Source organism: Anarrhichthys ocellatus, unplaced genomic scaffold (assembly GCF_004355925.1).
Source record: "Anarrhichthys ocellatus isolate YVR2014 unplaced genomic scaffold, GSC_Weel_1.0 scaffold5, whole genome shotgun sequence".
Lineage (NCBI taxonomy): Eukaryota > Metazoa > Chordata > Actinopteri > Perciformes > Anarhichadidae > Anarrhichthys > Anarrhichthys ocellatus.
Window position 1 is genome coordinate 4,969,724 of NW_022280035.1, and position 19,517 is coordinate 4,989,240.

Here is a 19,517-nt window from a genome sequence, read left to right on the forward strand (position 1 = left end):
ACATACAGCTAGGCAACAGATGTTTGAACAGGCAAAGAAAAGAGTGGAAGGAAACAGCACTGTGCAAAAGCTGGCCCCTCTTTGTGCATCGTCCTCCCCAGTGTCCTCCAGGTTTCTGGATATGCTGCACTCTTGCCCTCACTGAGCAGCAGACTGGCCAAGCCCCACCTGCTTTTCCTCTTCTTTCTCATCTTCTCATCATTGGTCATGGCAAAGGCCTGTACTCGTCTCACCTCCCAGAGGGATTGTGATTTATGGGAATGCTTTGGGAATAAAAGAGATGTCTGGTCAACACTCAGCAACTGAATTAATGACTAGAATTGGTTATATGTCAAAACAACAATAATGTGTCTTGATTTGATTCATTTCTTAGTAATCTTGACAAGCATTATGACATTATTACGTAGAAAACACCTGACTATACATGTAGATATACAGTGCACAAGCAGCATCATTTGGTTTGCTGTGATGTCTATACAGTATATCTGGTCCATTCGTCCATAGTTTAAATATGTGGATTGAGACTATGAGTGTACTGAGGAAAGTCTAACCTGAAGATGGAGATCCAGGATACAACCGTATGGGTGGAGCTAACAGTTCTGCACACAAAGATGCACAAACAGCAATTTTAAAAAACAAAGGAAAAACACGAAACAACAGCAACAGCACACAAAAAACAATTACAAAAATATGCAGAGCAACAAAGGTAATTCAAAGGTAGCTGGTAATAGTGAAGTAAGAGTTCAGTTTATTCCAGGGTGGGGTTGACTCACCGATGAGGACTGATGATCGTCTGGGCGTTCCAGTTTGATACGCACATCTGTCCCCTTCCCTCGTTCAGGTTTTCCAGGCCCTGAGTGAAAGGTCAACAGTATATTAAACCAGTCCGACACATCCATCAAAGATCCACTTTGAAATTAGTTATCGGTGAATATTAAAGTGGTTTTCAATTTTAAACATGCTGGAGCTGCTTCTCCAAGCATCAGTACCTCTCTCACCTGGCGAGCTGCTGCGACTGGTGATACTGGTGCTGCTGATGCTGTCCTCCAGGCAGGTGGTGTAGGTGAGGGAGTCTCGCTTGTGTGGCGTCCCGACAGCCGACAAACTCTCCTGGAGCAAAACATGTACATGTATCTATAAGACCTGAAGACAAACCGATAACTGATAAGCACTTGTCTTGTGTTGTTACATATAACACTCACCATGGCTGTGTCATAGTCCTCTGTGGGCTCTGTCTCGTTCTCCTCCACAACACTGGCAAAGCTGCTAGCGTTGGAGGAGGAGCGGGAGAGGTCATGAGCCTCGGGGATGGATGGGGCCCTGCCACCGAGATAAGAACTACACCTTGGGTTATCACTCTCCAGCACAGCCAAACCTGATTTTATCTTATGTATAGGACACAGTCATTCAACATGCTGCCACAGCTGAGGATTGCCCAGCACACAGCGCATACACAGGTCTGGCAGACACAAGGTGTGAATTCCATAAGCAATATATCCATGTGACACGGCTGTAACATATACACACCTGTTCTTGGCAATTGGGAGCACCTCCGGAGAGCTCTGATTGGACGAGTTGTCAGACTTGGGGTCTTGAGAGACGTGGCCGCTGTCAGGGGTCTTTTGGGTTATTGGGGCGCTCTCTCTACTGCTCCATGAGATCAGGCACAGCAGAGTGTAGAGAGTGTAACATAGAAACACAATCAATGAATGTACATGCACTGACGAGAAGTAAATGTAGTGAATAATAAACCTTATTTAGCGATTACATGGCTTACATACAAAAGAGGAAGAAGATCAAATGGGTACACAAAAAGATAGTCTTCTCTCACCTCTTCTCGTGGGCTTCTTGAATGTTTTCTATACCGATGGCACTGCTTCTCCTGGAGCTGAAAGGACCAGACTTTTTCCTGGTTGGGCTTTTCCCTGGGATTATCAATGACTGCGAGGGAGAGAGGAAAGACAGTCAGAGTCAATGTACTTGTCATACCTTACATGTTTTTCATTAATATCAAGTTTACCTTAAGAATTTATCAATTTATATATTTATTATTGAGGGGAGGGAATAAATATTTTTGACTTAACTATTCAAATTTCAATCTTCTTGTAATCATTTGGGGAAATGAGAGGCTAAACAGTATCATTGCTCTCTTCGAGTTGTTACTATGATGGAAAGTTAAAATATGCACTTAGCAGCTTAATGTCAAGCCCGAGTGCCAGTCTTTCAGCCAGTGCAGGGCACACTAAGACGGGAGATGAAAGATGGATTTAAAGGCTCCAGGGCATACCACTAAATATGCTTTCTCAGCGATTGCTTTTTTCTTTCACTCTCCCTTTTAATGCTCTTAAAATAAGAACTCGAAAAGCTTTTTTAACTCAATGTGGCTTCAAAGAGCAAAAGAAGGATTCTTATTTAAAAATAGTTTCTCTGTTAGGGGGTCACTAAGTCATTAATATCCTTCATTTTTAAACAAACAGAGAATTGAACATACTGGAATTGTAATACAGGGTAGAAATAAAAGACGTGAACATAAATTGCAGTAAAGAATATAGGACAGAGAGAACAAAAGAAAATCAACAATATTATTCAGTAGGGAGTCAAAGGTGGACCCTTAAAATGTGACTTTTACTGTCTATGTGCTACAGCGATATGACAAAACTGCTTATCTCTTACTACTTTGAATAATTTCTAGATTGTAGTCTATGTAAAATCACAAATATTGGAATTGACAAACCAATCAATCCATGTGAGAATGTGGAGGAAAATATCCATTTCTGCTTTTGTTTTTTTTAATCACAGATTGAGATAATGCTGTTATTCAATGTATCCTGTCTGTAACACACACTAATGCATACTGTGTTAAATGTATAGAGAAAAGTGTTTGATGCAGTGGAGCCATGCAGACAAAAAAGAATAACAAAGTGGAGAAACAAGTAGTTAGAATTAGACATGAACCTCTTCTACTGTTCCTATCCCTATGGCACTGCCTCGACGTCCATATTTACTGGGACTTTTGCCTGGGACCAGCAATGACTGAGCCACACAGGAAGGAGAGAGAGAGAGAGAGAGAGAGAGATGAAAACAGGTGATAAAAAGAAGAGAGGAGGGTAAAAAGGGGGAGAGAAAACACGAGACATAAACAAATATATATATGAGATTACACGCAGTCAGTCATAAACAAAATACAAAGCATGTGTTAACTGGAGAATACAAAGAGGGACATTTTGACTCCATGGGTGCAACACAGGCAGCTGAATGGGAGAGAGAAGTGATGAGTCAGTTATGTGAGCCATATGCCTGCAAGGAAGAGGATGAAGATGATATTAAAAAAACAGCAAATGGGGCCATACAGCATGTTACACATTAGGTTGCACAGCAAGCACAGTTATGAGCAAAAAGCAAGATTGAGTTTTATACATTAATGTAGCATATTGGTTAAGATTACTTTCTCAAATAAAAAAACATTATTATTAATAAATGTGATCTAGAGATACTGTATTAATGTGGATGTCTGTTTCATAATGATTCATCCATACAAATCAGAGAATTTCCATTAAAAATACCTTCCCACAGCCCCCCAAAGTATACAGTATCAGACAAGCAACCCAACACGTGGTCACCGTTAACTCAAGACCTTGCAACTACAATTTAAATGCATGTTTTACTTTCAAGTGAAAGATGAAAAGCTCCTCAATTAGTTGAAAATGGTTGTGTAACACTCAATGTTTTGCAGTGTTTACAGAACTAATATATAAGCATAAAAGAAAGTTCAAAAAAGTTGCCATTTGGAGATACAAGGTTTTCACTTGCACACACGCACACTCACTCACACACACATATATAAACAGTACTCAATCCACATTCATTGGAATTCAAGTGAGAAGTTATGAACAATGCTGATGCATGGGGTAAAAACATTAAGTATTAGAAGCAGCTTTAACCTCGGGGAGAAATTCACCTTGTGTCCGAGAAGCATTCAAGTCTATGAGTGTCCAGACACTCCATCTCGTGCTGGCAGACAATGTGAGAGCCAGGTTTAAGACCCAGGCATAAATGCTCCACTCGAGCCCCTTCTCCGTGAGAAGTTAGTGCAGCAGGCAAGTGAGGGAGGAGGGGGCATGACCTCCAAGAGAACTGCTGGGGGAGGCAGAGGGAGCGAGACTTGCCTCACTCGAGACCAGTAGGAGTGGGTCCGTACTTACTATCCCTGGGAATTTGGGGCTCTCTGCGGGGTCGTGGTTAAAGCTGCTGCTGAAGCTAGTGGAGAATGTGTGCGGCTTCTTGAAAGTAAGACCCGTGGCATCCATAGACTGGCTCCTGCTGCGCATCACCCGCTACAGAGAGAGACGAGGAGGAGGAGATACATTCAGATGGTGCTGACCCCTGTGGCCCCTCAGCATCGCTGTACGGCATTGTGGGCCGAGAGGAGCCTCGGGGCGGTCTCTGAACACTGACCACTACAGGCAGAGAGCGCCGGCCTGATGCTAATCCTGACAGACAAGGAAGCGACAGAGAACACTGCTAAGCTTTAATGCCCGCAGGGGGGGCTCAGATGAGTCATTATATTAAGATAGGTGGTAAGAGAAGAGAGGGGAAGTAGAAGGACCAAGTGGCACACAGATGTCTGACCACACACTAAGTTTAAAGACAGCCAGGAGAGGTTTGAAGTGTACCTCTTTGCAGGCATGGAGCAGAGTGAAAAGGCAAATGGCATCTGATGGTGAAGGAAATCTATCCATTTGCTTTGTATTTATGACAAACAAAGATGACAGAATCATATAAATAAGGGAATAGAGACTGCACACTGGAGCATGCGGCGAGCACAGCAGCACAAAACATCAATGAGGCACGAGGAAGAAAAGCTTTGAAGCCAAGAGGGGTGTGTTCCAGCAGGACAGATCAGCAGAGCTTCTCTTCATTCAAATTAACAGAGATTAAGCAAGATTGATAAACCCTTACAGCCCACAGCTTGCGTATAGATAAGAGCAATCCTGAAAGACTGCCAGAGAGAAGACACCCTTTTTTATATCCGCAGAAGAAGCATCAGACAGCTGATTCAAAAACTGGTTACTGTAACTGTAGATGTTTTATACTGTTCCTGCGCAGTAACAATGACCTTATAATGGCATTTAAAGGTAGAGATAGACATTGTGGGAAATGTGCATGTAATAATAAATATTGATTTAGTTTCTTTTCTTGTTAGAAGCTGAAATTGTCATGAAGTGAAGCTGTCAGTTCAAAGCCCCGGCATCTCTGCTGCCTCTTCAGTTACCTTGAAGGATTCAAAGAAGCCCCCTCCTCCTGCACTCCCGTTTTCCAGTTTGTCGTCGTCTCCTCCAACACCCATCATGGCCTGGCTGTTCACATGGAGCTCCTCATAAAGGGTCTCCAACAAGGCCGACCTCGTTCGTTCCTTACACACACACCAGGCACACAAAGAGGGGAATGAATAAAGGGATCATTTTAAAGAATTCCAGTAATGTTTTAAATGCTTTGCAACAACCTACCTCTAATTTGGCAAATTTTTCAGCTTTGCAGCAGGCGTACTCTGCATTGATGAGCTTAGTGAAAAGGAATTCATGGAATTCAGGGCTCTGAAAATAGAAGGGCAAAGAGACAAGACGTCATGTTGTCAGCTACAGTAGCTACATGACCAAGAGGAGGAAGGTGCACTGGCTTAGGGATGCAGTAGTTCAGCTCTCAAGTTGTTCTTTCTCTTACTTTTTTAAAGACTGCAGGGTTTGGGAGGGCGGGGCCAAAGAAAGGTACATCATCCCGTGCTGTCACTGACACCTAAGAATTAAGAGTAAGATTAGGTTTAATCAAGTGTTTATCACAGAAGGCAAAGTCAGCCCATAAGAGAGGGAAATAATTCACCTTGTAGAGGACATTGTCAGAGCAGGGGTTGACCACTTGGACCACAACGTATGCGTGAAGGAAGTTGGAGGCGATCATGTCCGGTACAAAGGGAGTGTTTTCCTCTTGGAATAAGATGGCCACAATGTCGTTACCTATGTGCCTCTTTCTCTGCAACTGCAACACACACCAGCCAGATATGACATATTAATTCACAGGTGAATTAAAGGTTGATTGTCGGATGAGAGAATGCTGATGTCCTGCATTGATTAATATGTATGAATGTTATCTTTTATCTGCAGGTTTCCGAAAGCCAAAATCATGAAGTCAAATGTAATGCTCTTTGGAGTTGAATTTGGAAAATAATAAGTAGGAGACACTTTAGTCGGCGTTTTGATAAAGCCAGTCTCATTAAAAGAACAATGTTTTTACACTAGTGACAACACAAGTTGTGAACTATAGACATTAAAACTAATTACAAAAAAAGTGCTTTCTCGCCATTCTTCCTCCTCCCTATCTCACAACCGGATGCGCTTGAATTCTTTAAACACCACCAGGGAGTGCTGCTTCTCCTGATGACAGCATGAACGAGTGCTGATTGTCTCAAAGGAGCCGATGCCTAACACCCATTACTGCTGGGGAGACTGAACACATAGCCCTTGCCTCATCTGTGTTTGGACAAGCCACGACAGCAATTGGTGTGAGTGTGTGTGCTAATTAATCAGAGCTTGTGTGATTATATGAGGCAGAGAAGGAGGAGGATTCGGCCTGTGTGCTTTACATCACTGAGGGAGGAGTGATGCTCACAATTGCAGACACGACAGCATACATTTAAAGTGATTCATGTTTACTAGCAGTATGTTATTTATTCGGGTTTTTTTTGCCAATATGCTGCAGGTGTTTGGCACTACAGGGTACATGCAAAATCTGGTACTAATCACCAGAGGGAACCTGTCTGACTGCTTGTAGTGAATCATGAAAGCTGTGTTAGTCTGGTATTGTATTACAGTACCTGCTGGGTGTCCCCATCTGTGTAAGGCAGCTTTGTGGACACATGGAACATGACCTCTTTGTTACGGTAGTTGCAGTGGACAGATTCAGTGCCAGTTTGCCCATGAGTCACGTCTAACCCTCCACGGAAACTGCAAGCAAACAGAACCATGTCTAACAAGATATTCTCCGCCATCAATGCAGTACTATGACCATCATCAACCCTGTAGCTCGCCTTATGTGATGTAAATTGCGGTTGGCATCATTCTTTGGAATGTATGGTTGAGTATATATAGTGCCTTTAAACCAGAGTTAGATCCTTACCCTTTAAAGTTGTGCAGCTCAATTTTCTCTCCCAGAAACTCCAGGAATTCTACAAAGGCAGGACTCTCTTCACTGTTGCCAAACAGCTCTTCCTCTGAAGTCTGTAACCAGAAAAAAACCAAAAAACTCATAAACATCAAGGCTTGGAGGACAAAATGATTTCAGCAGCAGCACTGGGGATGATTTCTGTGTGTTACTGTGTGTATGCCAGAGATTTTTACAAGTCCAAGTCAAGTCTCAAGTCGTTGAGTCATTATGTCATCATTATGGTTGTAGATGTTCTATCATATGCTGCATGCCATCATTTCTGCTTGGAACACTGCATATCTGAGGAATTCAAAGCATGTGCTGTATCATCACTCCTCTTGGTATATGATCACTTTGAACAGGCTATTGTAATGTAAAATGATACAAAACACAATGAAAACTTTCCTTTAAATAAATAACTGTATTTTACCTCTAAAAAATGATATGTTACTCAGGGTAACATGAAAATACTGCAACGCCATGAGGCATACAATAGTAACCTATTGTATGTAATTATACAATAGGTTACAATAGTAACCTATTGTATAATTACACTTTGGCTCCAACTAATAACAGAAATGTACTGTAAATGAACCCATCACTCTAGCCTCTCAAACACAGACATGCTCACACGTAAAAGTCTCAAGTCACTGTGTGTGCAACTTAAGTGCGACTTGAGTCCAAGACCCAAGTCCATGTCCCCATCTCTGATGTCTGCCTTACAAATAAACAAGCAGTAAGGACAAAGTCTGGGAAGCATAATGACAACTGATCTCAAGAGGTGAGATTTGCACACTAAAGTGCCAGTGACACGATAAGCATTTTATGTGAGGTGTGTTTTTACTGCAACACATCATTAGGGTTAATAACTGGATGCAGGGAAGTGAAGTGTATCCAGCGTGTGTTTGGCACTATTGTTCAAATGCTGCATTTGTATTTCAGAACAATTAAAACTGGATGTATCACCGAAGGTTTATAGGGGGGCTTAAGAAAGCTTGTGCAATAATGATCATCTATGAAAGACATTTGATCATCTATTGACAGCAAGTGGAGCGTGATGTGAACAAGCCTGCCTCAACACAAACAAAGAAATGACACCTGGGAAGAAGTTGCTTATTGAGTATTTATGCTTCGTTAACCGTATGCAATATGCCTACTTAACCATCATGCCTTTCTCCACTCAGCAACCCTTCTGAATAGAAAAATGTCCGGCAGGATGAGAAGAGGACCCTCGCTGCCTTTGTGAGATGGCCCTTGGCTCATTTACAACGCATTTAACAATGTATTTGTCAACTACTGCAGGCTTTAAGGAATCACCAGGGCAGATCTCAACACACTGAGGTCTCCATTCAGAGGTACAAGTGCCCTCAGCAAAGCATTCAATAGCTCCTCTACCTCCCTCACAGTAAACAAGAGGGCTGTGATTGCCTCAGAAAATGAGAGTGAATGTTAAAGACAGCTACAGTTACTGTGCTGGACTCAAAGCCACAATTAAGACTGAGCTTCCTTGAAGAAATTGCAGTTCATGCTACATTCTCATTCTTCACGGGCTGAATATAAGGGATGCATGCACATCTAATGAGCCATATCGGACCAAACGATTAGTCTAAACTTTATAGCTCACCTGTCCATACTTTTGATAAATGACCCCAAACTTGAAATTGTTGTTTATCACATGTTCATCAAAGGTTACAATAAGTCTTGAAGCCTGTAAAAACAAAATACAGAAATATCAAGAAACATTAAAGCTTAGGTCCACAGTGTTTCCTTCGGGCACCTGACTATAGTTTTAAGACAGACTTGAAAAATTGCAGCCCTATCCTGTAAATCATCAGACGTGTGGGACTGAAACAGACATATCCAGCCGCTGCAACTATTCAAACCAAACCAGACCTTACTTTGGGATAAAGGACAGGAAAAAAGCGGTCCACATTGACCTCTTCACAGACGAGCTTGGATAAAAAAAAAAGAGAGAAGAAAAAAAGGTTAGAATGTGGTTTGATACAATCACAGTGGACTAATCTCTGCATAATAACAAACACATCTCTTTTTACCTTGGCCATTTGGACCACATTGGGAAACTCTGTCAGACAGGAAATGGGGATCACATCATGGTAGGTTTTCAGCTTGGTTCTGGTGAAGTCATAAAACAATCAGTTTGGTCTCTAAGCCATATAATATGATGCAACATTTCTCAGAAGCTATCAGATGGGAGAGGGATGATCCGGTATGGACCATCATCAAACTTCCCCACCCTCGCCTCTCTTTGCCTTTTCTCCCTCCCTCCCCACTCACCCACTTGCTGGCCTAAATAGTCCATCTGTTACTCCGCTGTAGAAATGACAGAGCTGTTGACACTCTCGCGAGCTTTATGACTCTTATGATAACACCCGTGCTGGCAGGATGTCTTTATCCCGTCATACTGGGCATTTAGTAGGAACAAAGAAAGTGTATCATTCTGAATACATTTCCTTTCGATCATGAAAATACAGACATTTTGTCTAAACCTCCACATTTGTTACTACAGATTCTGATTTAAATATCTTCATTTGTGAATTAGATAAGAGTAGCAACTTTTTACAAAGCTGGTATATCAAGTGCACCACTCTTTTTTGCATTGAAGCTGTTGAATATATTTGACATCAACATTCTTCAAACCTATACATTTGTCTTTAAAGTGAGATATAAGAACACAGATTTACTTTATAGTTTTAGATAACATTTTGTCGACAAGCTCTTCATTTGTATGAAACATCCTGTTGTCAGTTTTCTATCAAGACTTATCTTGTGATTCCTCTGTGTCATTGTCTATGTGCAAAAAGAGACTTTGATTTGGAAAAAAAAAGATCACGCTTCGAAACTGTTCATGCTGTAAATTTCTCCTTTCCTCCCAACTATTCTCTACTATATTTTATATGTGAAATGTTTGAACATTTACTGTGATTATGATGATATTTGTGTCTTTTGGATGTGGTTTTTATAGAAGCCATTAAAGGTTTCTACCATACTTTCTATTTCTCTGGGATTTGTTTTTACTGTTTTTATATGTGTGAAACAAATGAAAAATAAATAACTAAGCGATGGTGTACTCCACCATGTATGTGTAATGAGCATTACCTTAGCATTAGACGGAGATGTTCCTGGTCACCAATCACATCGTACTTTAGAGAGAACACCAGATGTCCAAGGGCACTGTCCACTGAATAGTAATTAAAGTGCTCCTGAGGGCACAGTACAAGGATACGGTCATTAGTATCTGTCAGGAACAGACACACACACACGAACACACGCATGACATTTGTACATGCGCTCCAGTCATTATCCAATCCTTCAAATATCGGTACCTTTACTAGTTCTGTTGCACTTCGGCTACAGGCAGATCAAATTTGTTCATATTATGCCTGTGCAACAACAGCTGGCGAAGCCTAATGCGTCTTCATTAGCAACAATGCATGAGGTGCCAAACGGTGAGGCTGGTGGCTGGTATATTCTATTGGGATATGCTTGTTGCTTATTCATTTCATTACTTTAATGAGCAAGAAGTTAAATTGATTGTGAAATTTTCTACGAGAGTAATGAGGCTCATTTGAGGAGAAAGGAAGCTGTTATAATGAGTCTGACATCAGTAATATCGCTTTTAGAACACACAGAAAGCTGAAGATTTGACTTTATTGCTCAATAAACACGACTGTTTGATGATCCTACCATTATGTTTTTATTGCATGATTGCCGAGATAGAAAGCGAACATGGGAAAACTACACATCTGAAAAATCGAATGCAAAGCAGAGATGAAGATGTACAAGCTAAGCTAAGAAGGAGACCTGGGAATATGCCTAACTGATCAGCAATGGGGGGAGAGTTACACAACAACACATACAGCTACTGCCTCCAGTTTCTGGAGAGAAAACACATGGCAAATACAGGTGTGCTGTTCTATCACACCAATCGAACAGGCTAAATAATTTAGCACTATCATCAAAATGTTGGGGAAGATGTGATGAGAACGATGCATCAATTTGTCATGTTTTATGGTTTTGCCCAATATCAAAGACTTCCTGAATTATGATGTAGAATTGTGAACAGTGAAAAACAACCATTTGTGCATGAACTTGTTTAAAAAAATGACCTCACTGAATGTGGTTCCCTATTCTCTTTATACTGTATATGTCTTTCCTGTGTTGTCTATTCTTTGTTTTAATCTTAACATTAGTGTTTTCATAAAAGGTAGTCTTTCAGCTTGCTTAGTATTGTTTTTTATGTTTTGATTTATTGTTTGCTTTTTCAAGATGACAATAAAAAGGAAAATAATGTGATCTCTCTCTATGTTGTGGCTAACCTTGCCCAGAAAGTGTTTCCGGAAGAGTGTCGCTGTTGTATTACATTCCAGCTTGGTGCGGGTGTTCGGGGACAGCGGCTGCGGCTGTTCCGTTTCCACTGTGTAACTCATCTCATGGTTCGTCCCTTCAATCCAGTAACCCCCAAACTGTGGCAGGAGGATGAGAGGAAAGGGGCTTTTTCTGCCCAACACCTGTCGCAAAGTGCAGAATAACAAGGGTTAAGAAACAGAACGCTGTAGACTTGAAAGTGATTTCAGGACACGAATGAAGCACTGATGGTGAAAAGTGCTATGGCAGCACATCATCATCCTACCTCATGGACACTTGGGTATGGAATGTAATCCTCCTCAGTCTGTAAAAAAAAACAACGGAGAAAAAAAGCTTTGTTTCCTCGTCAAAGAATAAAAATAACCACACTGTCCAACTCTATAATCCCAAAGGACACAGATTCAGAGTAATTGCATAACTGCTATGCAATGAAAATCAGTTTGGCAACAACATAGGAATCAATGCTTGATCAAAGTATTACTATTATTTGGCACATTGATGGTTTAAAAATATTGTTTTCTTGCTAGGAATTCACCATTTCAGTCTGCAGAGCATAGCATCAGAGGCTATATGATTCTGAATCCTAACTAATTCTGCTATTTTAAAAGGCTTCAGAGCATTTCCCCGCATTATGAATAATACTGTGCTGCTGTGTGCTGAAGTAATCAGCCTGTCTGGCAGAGCAAGATATGGCGGTCGTGAGACAATGGGCACGTCATGTGAATAACGCCGTGTCTCTACATGGAGAGTCGAACCTTGAGTGGGGGAGGAAAGGTGCATCGCTGCTCATCCATCCTGTTGCCCTGCAAGAGGAGAGGGTGAGATAAGGAAACCAGAGAGAGAAAGGGGTCACGCTCAGTCATCAACACAGCGGCCGCTTTCGCAAACAAAGTCAACACAATTATGTTAATTCGTACACTTGTTTTTGATTAGACATACAAAACAATTTACATAATAATCATGTCCTGAAAGACCACAAAACAAACCAACAGAGAATTATCATCCTCATTACATAATCACACAGTTTTCCCAAGAGATACATATGCAGCAGGCGACCAAGCAAAGTCAGAGAGGGACAGATGGAAAGATACAGAGAGAGATACATCACAGAGAGCGAAAGACAATTTAGGGATGCTAAAGAGCAGGCATTTGGGAGTGACTGAAACGTCTGTTAGCGCACAGAGGTAGTGTGGTAATAAGACTTCAGGGATTCAAAATATGCTGAGCTGTGAAATACACCTTCACTAGACCTGAGGTGTGTATGCGTGAAAGAGAGGTACCACGCAGAGAAAGCGATGGCGTGATACTAAATCAGGGCCAGGTGATGGCGAACTGGCGTCACAAGGACGGTCACATCGACATATTGTCTGACTGCGGAAAAAACACAGTCCTGCATCACTCCCATTGCTGAAGAGGAATATTTATTTTTAAAATATTCAGTTATACTAACAGACGATGCCAGATGCTGTGGCCACTGAAAGCTATTATGACTGTATTTAAATCAGCAATTTTGAAAAACAATCACCAACTTTTATGTGCGGGATCGCATGATTAGAATGAACATCAGAAACCAGGAGACAGTTTTTGAGGTGAGATAATAAGCTTACAGCGCTGTCAGCCAGTGTTACAATCAGAACGTTAACAGCTGAGAAACACATATAACGCTGTGACAAATCTCCTCTGAATCCACCGGACTCAACATCCCTCTCATGTACAGAATGCACAGAAGTATTGTAGCCGAAGAGAGGGCCAAAGTGCTGCAGAGTTAGAAAGAACTCACTGGTTAGTTGCTTGGTGAGTACAGCTCAGAAAGCTGAGACAAAACACGAAGATAGACGCGTCATCTTACCTGCATCTTTTCAATCATTTCAAATAAATCTGGGGTCTGGAGAGAGGAGAGTGAGATGAAACGTTTTGAGATCAGTTGTTGGGAGCTGAGCTTAATTGATTGAGTCTGATTGTTTGAGTTCGATCCTGTTCAGCACCAAATGCAATAAATATGGAATTATTTCATATGTTATATTTTACAAAGGTTATGCATGAATAATTATTTCTTCTGTATAAACACAAAGAAAAGTGCCATAGTGACGGTAACTGCTTAGGGTCAATTAAACATCAGAAAGGTCTCACTGCCTGTTAGACTTCATGAACAAGTTATATTACTCCAAAAACAGAAATCCAAATAGGGTTATCTGGGATTCTGGAGGGATAATGCTGCATAAAAAAGTATAGTCAACAACAATCACAGATATAAGGAACAGGGCAATCCTTTGTATTTAACCAAAAGTAACATGACATTTTCTGTAGTGGAAACATATAATCTATTCAAGTTCACGTTTATCTGCAATAACATGAAATTTGGAAAATGTGTGATATACTACGGCGATAAAACTGTGTTAACTTCCAGCACCCCAAACAAAATATTGTGGTAAATTGCTTAAACATTCTGTCAAATAACAAGTCAGTGCTGTATATTAGACGTTGGTAAAAAAGTTGGTAAAAAATGTTCCGTACGTTGTTCCCACGACTTGCAACAATGCCAACATTCTGACTTAAGTTTACTTAACTAATGACAACGTTAATTATTATTATCATTTTACCTGATTGCAGCATGTAATGTCTTGCCTCGCCCTTGTGGTTTGTCACACTATCACACTGCCATTTTCCACATGCCTAATTATTTAGATCCCAACTTCGGCTGTTGAGGTATTGTCCTTTAAAATTTCACAATCAAAACTTGCCCGCATCAGTTCAGCATGACGACTCTACTTACTGCAGAAAAATGGTGAGTTACAACTGTCCATGGAAACGTCGGTCTGAGGTACTCAAGTGAAGGCTGGAAGCTTTGGCCAGTAAAACCTGACATAGTCAAACTGTATGTGTACAGAGCAATCTCATCTTAGCTTTCAGTGTGAGTATGAGTAAAGTCCTCCACCATGTGCAAACAATAGGCTGCCACGAACCCTGAAAGTAAATAACCCCAGCTTCGACAACATTAACTAGAGATTAGAACAAGAGGAGCTGAGCTACATATTATGGTTGGACTCAAACAACATCTGCATTGGCCATAAAACCGTAAATCAGCCCCATACAGCCCCGAAAAGCACAGGTAAGTCTCATCAAATATTTGTGTAATGTCATCTGTTTGTTTCCACAAAAAAAAAAAAAAACTGTTAATAGAACTAGAAATGTTCCCCTACAAACAGTTGTCCTCAGCTCATCACTACAATAAACAAGCAACATGAACAGGGGGTTTAGCAGTTGTAACTTTAATCTCAATTTGGAGAGGCAGTTGTCCAAGCCTCTGCAGAAATTGCTGGCAAATGCCCTCTTTAATTTGCCATCTAGTGACGTTTTCCATCCAGTATGTTTCTAAAGTAAAGCTACTTACATGGCTGGGTTTCTTCCAGCGTGCCTTCGTCACCATTGGAGCATTGAAGTGGTTGTCACGACTTTTAGCCATTTCTAACTCTCTTAAAATCCGGCGTCCTGCAGCTTCAAAGGAGGATTCTCGGCTGACTTCAGGTTTGGATTAAACTTGCTCTCTGACTGCTGTGCTGTTGTCGAACTGTAGACAATTTGACAATGTCCCACTGTGACACCCAAAGTAAAGCTGCATCCCTGCTGAGTGCGACCACATGACTGACGAGTTGGCACAGACGAAGTTGAAGACAAGATCCACAGGCTCTCCCGGTGTGTGCTTTAAACATACAACATTATCAGCACGTATATGTCTCAGGTTGCATTCAAAGGCACCTGCTGCTGGTGCTTGAAGTTTAGAGCAGTAATCCTCTCACTGACCCTCGCGGTCTGATCTTTCTCTGTCACTCTGTAGCAGTGCAGGAAGAAATCTAAACCACCTATCATCCACCTCTTTATCACCAGCCATATCTTGACTTAGGCTGACAGGTGGAGTCCAACTTACTCTCACAGACATGCCCTTAAACAATCTCCTGTTCACAAGAGAACTATATGGGCAGTCCGGCTACACTATAGGCTCCCAAAAATATAGAATGGGTGCAAATGTTGAGAAATTAGGAGATCACAAGCTGGGAACAAAATGATGTGGGACATGTAAAGAGATGGATAGAGTAAATCTCATTTTAGCAGAAGAAAATGGAGATGACCAGAGTGGAGGAGGTGTGGGGATCCAGAGGGAGCCAGGCTAGCATTCAGTGCAGGTGTTCGTGCTTAGACCTTTCATCGTGAGAGATAATAGTCTCATCATTATGGCAAGACCATCTCTCTCCTCCAGGCTTTTCAGGTGCAACTCTGTGCGTCCTCACAGAGATAATTCTATCTTTGACCAGCTCCAAAAGGCTGAAGTGTATCATAAGACCATAATTGCAGATTGACCTGGTTTTCGCAGAGCTCTGATTAAAGTGATACGCTTCTTTGTGTCTTGCCCACCAAGCCCTTATTATACTACAGTACATCACATTACCATGCTGTCCCTCAAAATCTTCATCAAATACTGAATAGCAAATTAAAGATGGTTAAATAAAACAGGGTTTTGAAGATCAAATATTACCCTAACTGCTACAAACCAATTCCGCAGTTTCTCCTCCAGGGTGTGAAGAGAAATGGAGGCTATACTCTGAGCCAAGGTTGGAATACCTGTATCGGTGCTTTTATTGGTTGTATTTGGCTTCAATGTCAAGCAGTCTATAGACAGACCGAAGTTTCAAAAAAAACTCTCCTCATGTATGACTGATTGTAACTAGTGTGTGTGCAGTGCCTACAGATGGTGTGGGCTGCAGGGATCAGGAGTGACTGTTAAACACCCCAACCTCCAAATTCTCCTTTAATCCCCTTCTCTTCCCACTCCCGCTGCTCTACTCAGATCAAGCCAGATTGAAAGAAGTGTAAGCCCCATACAAAGCGTGAGAGACCTTATTAAACCAATCTGACGTGAGGGAGATTGTATCCACTTTTAATCACCACCAAGCTCAGCTTTGTTCAGTTTATAAGTTCCCAAAATAAAATATCACTTCAGTCGCTCATCATAGCAATAACACGTGCCAAAAGGTGGGCATGAAGATTCTGACAGCGTGATGGACATGATGTATACTGTGATGATCTAAATAGATTTATTGAAATGATCTCCTCACATTCTGCCCTTTATATTCTGCATCTACAATCTAAGTATTTGCTTATATGATTTCCCCTGAAAGGAAGAACAATAGATCAAGCCAAGCAGATTTATAAATGGTAAAATAAATATTTCAGTGAACTGGAGAAAAACTGAATGAGACCCTCTTGCAGTGAATCTCACAAATGGCAGAAAATGTATTTCTGGCAAAAAAAATGGGCTTAAAAGGAGAGAAATTGGCAAAACTGGCTCGTTGCTTAGACACAACTAGATAACAATTGAACCCCACACAAAGACTGATTAAACATGAATGACTTTCCAATCCAGTGATGCATCCTACGTGATGGTGGGGGCGACCGATTCTTTTGATTTAAAAATGACAATCGCTCAGACAAGCCGTACTTTGTTTGCTTTGATGGCATCAGACTTGTTAGGCTTGGGTTGAGAAGTTGTTGTCATCAAGCTGACAAAATTTCCTGATAAAAATAGATCTGTATTAATTGAAACAGGCGAAGATAATCATCCCAGACACGAAGCTCCGTGCACTCTAATTACATAAGTTAAACAAAGGAAGACAAGAATAAAAAATCCAAGTAACACCGCAAGCAGAAAGTCAGAGTCTGATACAGTCATGACAGATTAAATCCAGACAGAACACCAAGCAAGTGTATCCAGACAGAAGCAGGTGTAGAGACAAAATGAGCAGAGACCCCTAGCAGAGATCACACAGAGGTCCATCAGATAAGGTCAGGGGTCGTTCCCCTCCTACCTTGTGGAATGGCGAGGTGGCGTACGGGACTGTAGGCTGGAACAGCTGGGGCTCTAGTGTTCCAGACATTCGCGGGTCACTCCCATCTTGTTTCCTACAATCGGACAGATGAAAGAGAACATTCAGTCAGAAATGGTCGACCCAGTTTGAGATCAAGCAAAAGGACAGAAAAAGGGCAATGCCCGGGAAATGTTGCTGGTCTCATTTAGCAACAGAATGCATTTGTATGTACTGGTGGTCTGAGGCATTGCAATGGCCTTAAGCCCAGAGATGGAAGGTTTCTTGTTATGAAAATCAGGATTTTTTAAATTAAATTATCTTATCTATCTATTATGTTATTGATCCGTTCTTTCTTGTTATCAATGTCTCTAGAAAGTGAAGCAATTAAGTGTTACCATTTTTTAAAGAAAATTTATTATTTTTAAGACACAAAAAACAGTAGCTTTTCTCACTGGCAATTATCTGTTTTGTCTTATATGCATAGAGGGTTAAACCTGATGGCCAGATGCTTTCCTCTCCCCTAAATGCATTCATTTTAAGTTTAAAATATCTAAAAAATAAAATAAAAAAACCCCATAACTGTCAAGGAGACTACGAGTTTGTCTGAAACACAAAAAGGCAATATACAATTTCTTCTCTATTTAAAAAAGAAAAGAAAACTTTGTCGCAAAAAATATCAAATCCTATTCCTCTGAGGAGGTTCTTCATTTCTTTTAGAGAATACGCTGCTATTCACAAAACATCAGGGATTGAGGTTACACACAACCCATAGCTTCCCATTTATTCAAACTCTCTGGAGTAAGACATGGCCAATGCAAAACCCAACAATACTGTCATGCATCCTTTGCACTAAACTCAATATCTCTACCAGGGCGATTTATCCCCACAGGACCACTGGTCGATACACCCACTTAACATGGTTCCCTATTGACAACTGGCCATTTTGCAGAACAGGCTTTCAATTTGTTTGATAAATTCAATCTATTTCATACACACAAAGTGATTGATCGTAATGAAAGCAGATCTGAAATCCTCCTGAAGCAGTGACAATGCAAAGTGAAATCTGTACATTGCTGTCTGTGATGATCAAAGAGGGCTACAGCAGCCACAATGGAATATGTATCATATCTCTTTCTCTGCAAGGAGATGTGTTCTCCACCAACCGAAAGGCACCAAGCAGAGAAATACCATGAAAAAACACAATGACACAAAATCCTCTTGTACTTTTTCAAGAAGGGAGTGTGGCTGTCTGTAACATTGATTATATGAGTGGATGTATGACGCTGTGTTGCTCTGGTGCTGAGGATGTGGAGAAGACAAACAGATGCTCAAGTGGAACAGTGACCGAGATGAGAATCTCTTCACAGAGTCTACTCGGAATCACATATAGGTGAAGAAAAGACAGCGTGAATCTGCCTGCTATTACGCAACGAGTGAATGTTCAATCAAGGAAAGTCCTGCATCACCCAAATAAAAACGGGAACATATGAACCTTCTCTCAGCAGGCTCAATAAACATGAACGAGGTGATGAGCCTCAGCAGCAGCAGCTCTCCCACGGGAAAACAGGATACAACGGGGCATCAGCTGCCCTGAACTCTTAATTAGAACTGATGCATAATATATGGATTCAGGATACACACACACATATGTAACAGAAAAGGCTTTCATTTCTAACAGTTGGTTTCAGGATAGATATTGTATTATATCACAAAGAGGTAAGACTTGTTTGCATGCATCTAGTCTAAAGTCGTAGTGCGTACATGACAACTATAGCCACACATACTATATATTCCACTCTGGCAGCATCAAAACGCACATCAAAGTAAAAGAGGCAGAAGAAACGTCCTGCTCAGTCCATTACAAACTCGTCCTCCATCACAAGCATGCTGTACCAGGACACATCACACACCGCTGTTCACACACACCTGCCTGTTCTACTTGGCATTACCACGTAAGCCCTCCTGCAGATCAGTTTGCATCACTAAGCCACGGCTTCATCCCAACACCACAACAAATTACATAATACACCCCAGCTGGTTAGCGATGCACCACGGAAATCAGCAGCAGTGGAG

At 41.2% G+C, this 19,517-nt stretch overlaps 1 protein-coding gene across 10 annotated transcripts in view; it reads right to left on the bottom strand.

Moving 5' to 3' along the window:
- Positions 1–140: 140 nt before the first annotated feature.
- Positions 141–19,517, bottom strand: part of LOC116381986 (rap1 GTPase-activating protein 1-like) — a 38,675-nt gene continuing 19,298 nt past the window's right edge. For 3 of the 10 annotated variants that reach the window (XM_031844593.1, XM_031844598.1, XM_031844594.1), the window contains 24 exons: positions 17,445–17,538; positions 13,433–13,468; positions 12,339–12,386; positions 11,849–11,887; positions 11,535–11,726; positions 10,315–10,418; positions 9,252–9,330; positions 9,096–9,149; positions 8,822–8,905; positions 7,171–7,271; positions 6,869–6,998; positions 5,878–6,033; positions 5,722–5,793; positions 5,508–5,594; positions 5,273–5,413; positions 4,203–4,334; positions 2,956–3,033; positions 1,832–1,941; positions 1,528–1,647; positions 1,203–1,338; positions 990–1,110; positions 774–853; positions 552–599; positions 141–263 (listed from right to left, as the gene is read on the bottom strand). In XM_031844593.1, the coding sequence (XP_031700453.1) occupies positions 591–599; positions 774–853; positions 990–1,110; positions 1,203–1,338; positions 1,528–1,647; positions 1,832–1,941; positions 2,956–3,033; positions 4,203–4,334; positions 5,273–5,413; positions 5,508–5,594; positions 5,722–5,793; positions 5,878–6,033; positions 6,869–6,998; positions 7,171–7,271; positions 8,822–8,905; positions 9,096–9,149; positions 9,252–9,330; positions 10,315–10,418; positions 11,535–11,726; positions 11,849–11,887; positions 12,339–12,386; positions 13,433–13,468; positions 17,445–17,538 (2,203 nt within the window). In that variant the 3' untranslated portion in view covers positions 141–263; positions 552–590. Of the gene's footprint in view, positions 264–551; positions 600–773; positions 854–989; positions 1,111–1,202; positions 1,386–1,527; positions 1,648–1,831; positions 1,942–2,955; positions 3,034–4,202; positions 4,335–5,272; positions 5,414–5,507; positions 5,595–5,721; positions 5,794–5,877; positions 6,034–6,868; positions 6,999–7,170; positions 7,272–8,821; positions 8,906–9,095; positions 9,150–9,251; positions 9,331–10,314; positions 10,419–11,534; positions 11,727–11,848; positions 11,888–12,338; positions 12,387–13,432; positions 13,469–17,444; positions 17,539–19,370; positions 19,493–19,517 lie in introns of those variants that run through there. The other 7 variants (XM_031844600.1, XM_031844596.1, XM_031844595.1 and 4 more) reach the window with 7 other exon arrangements.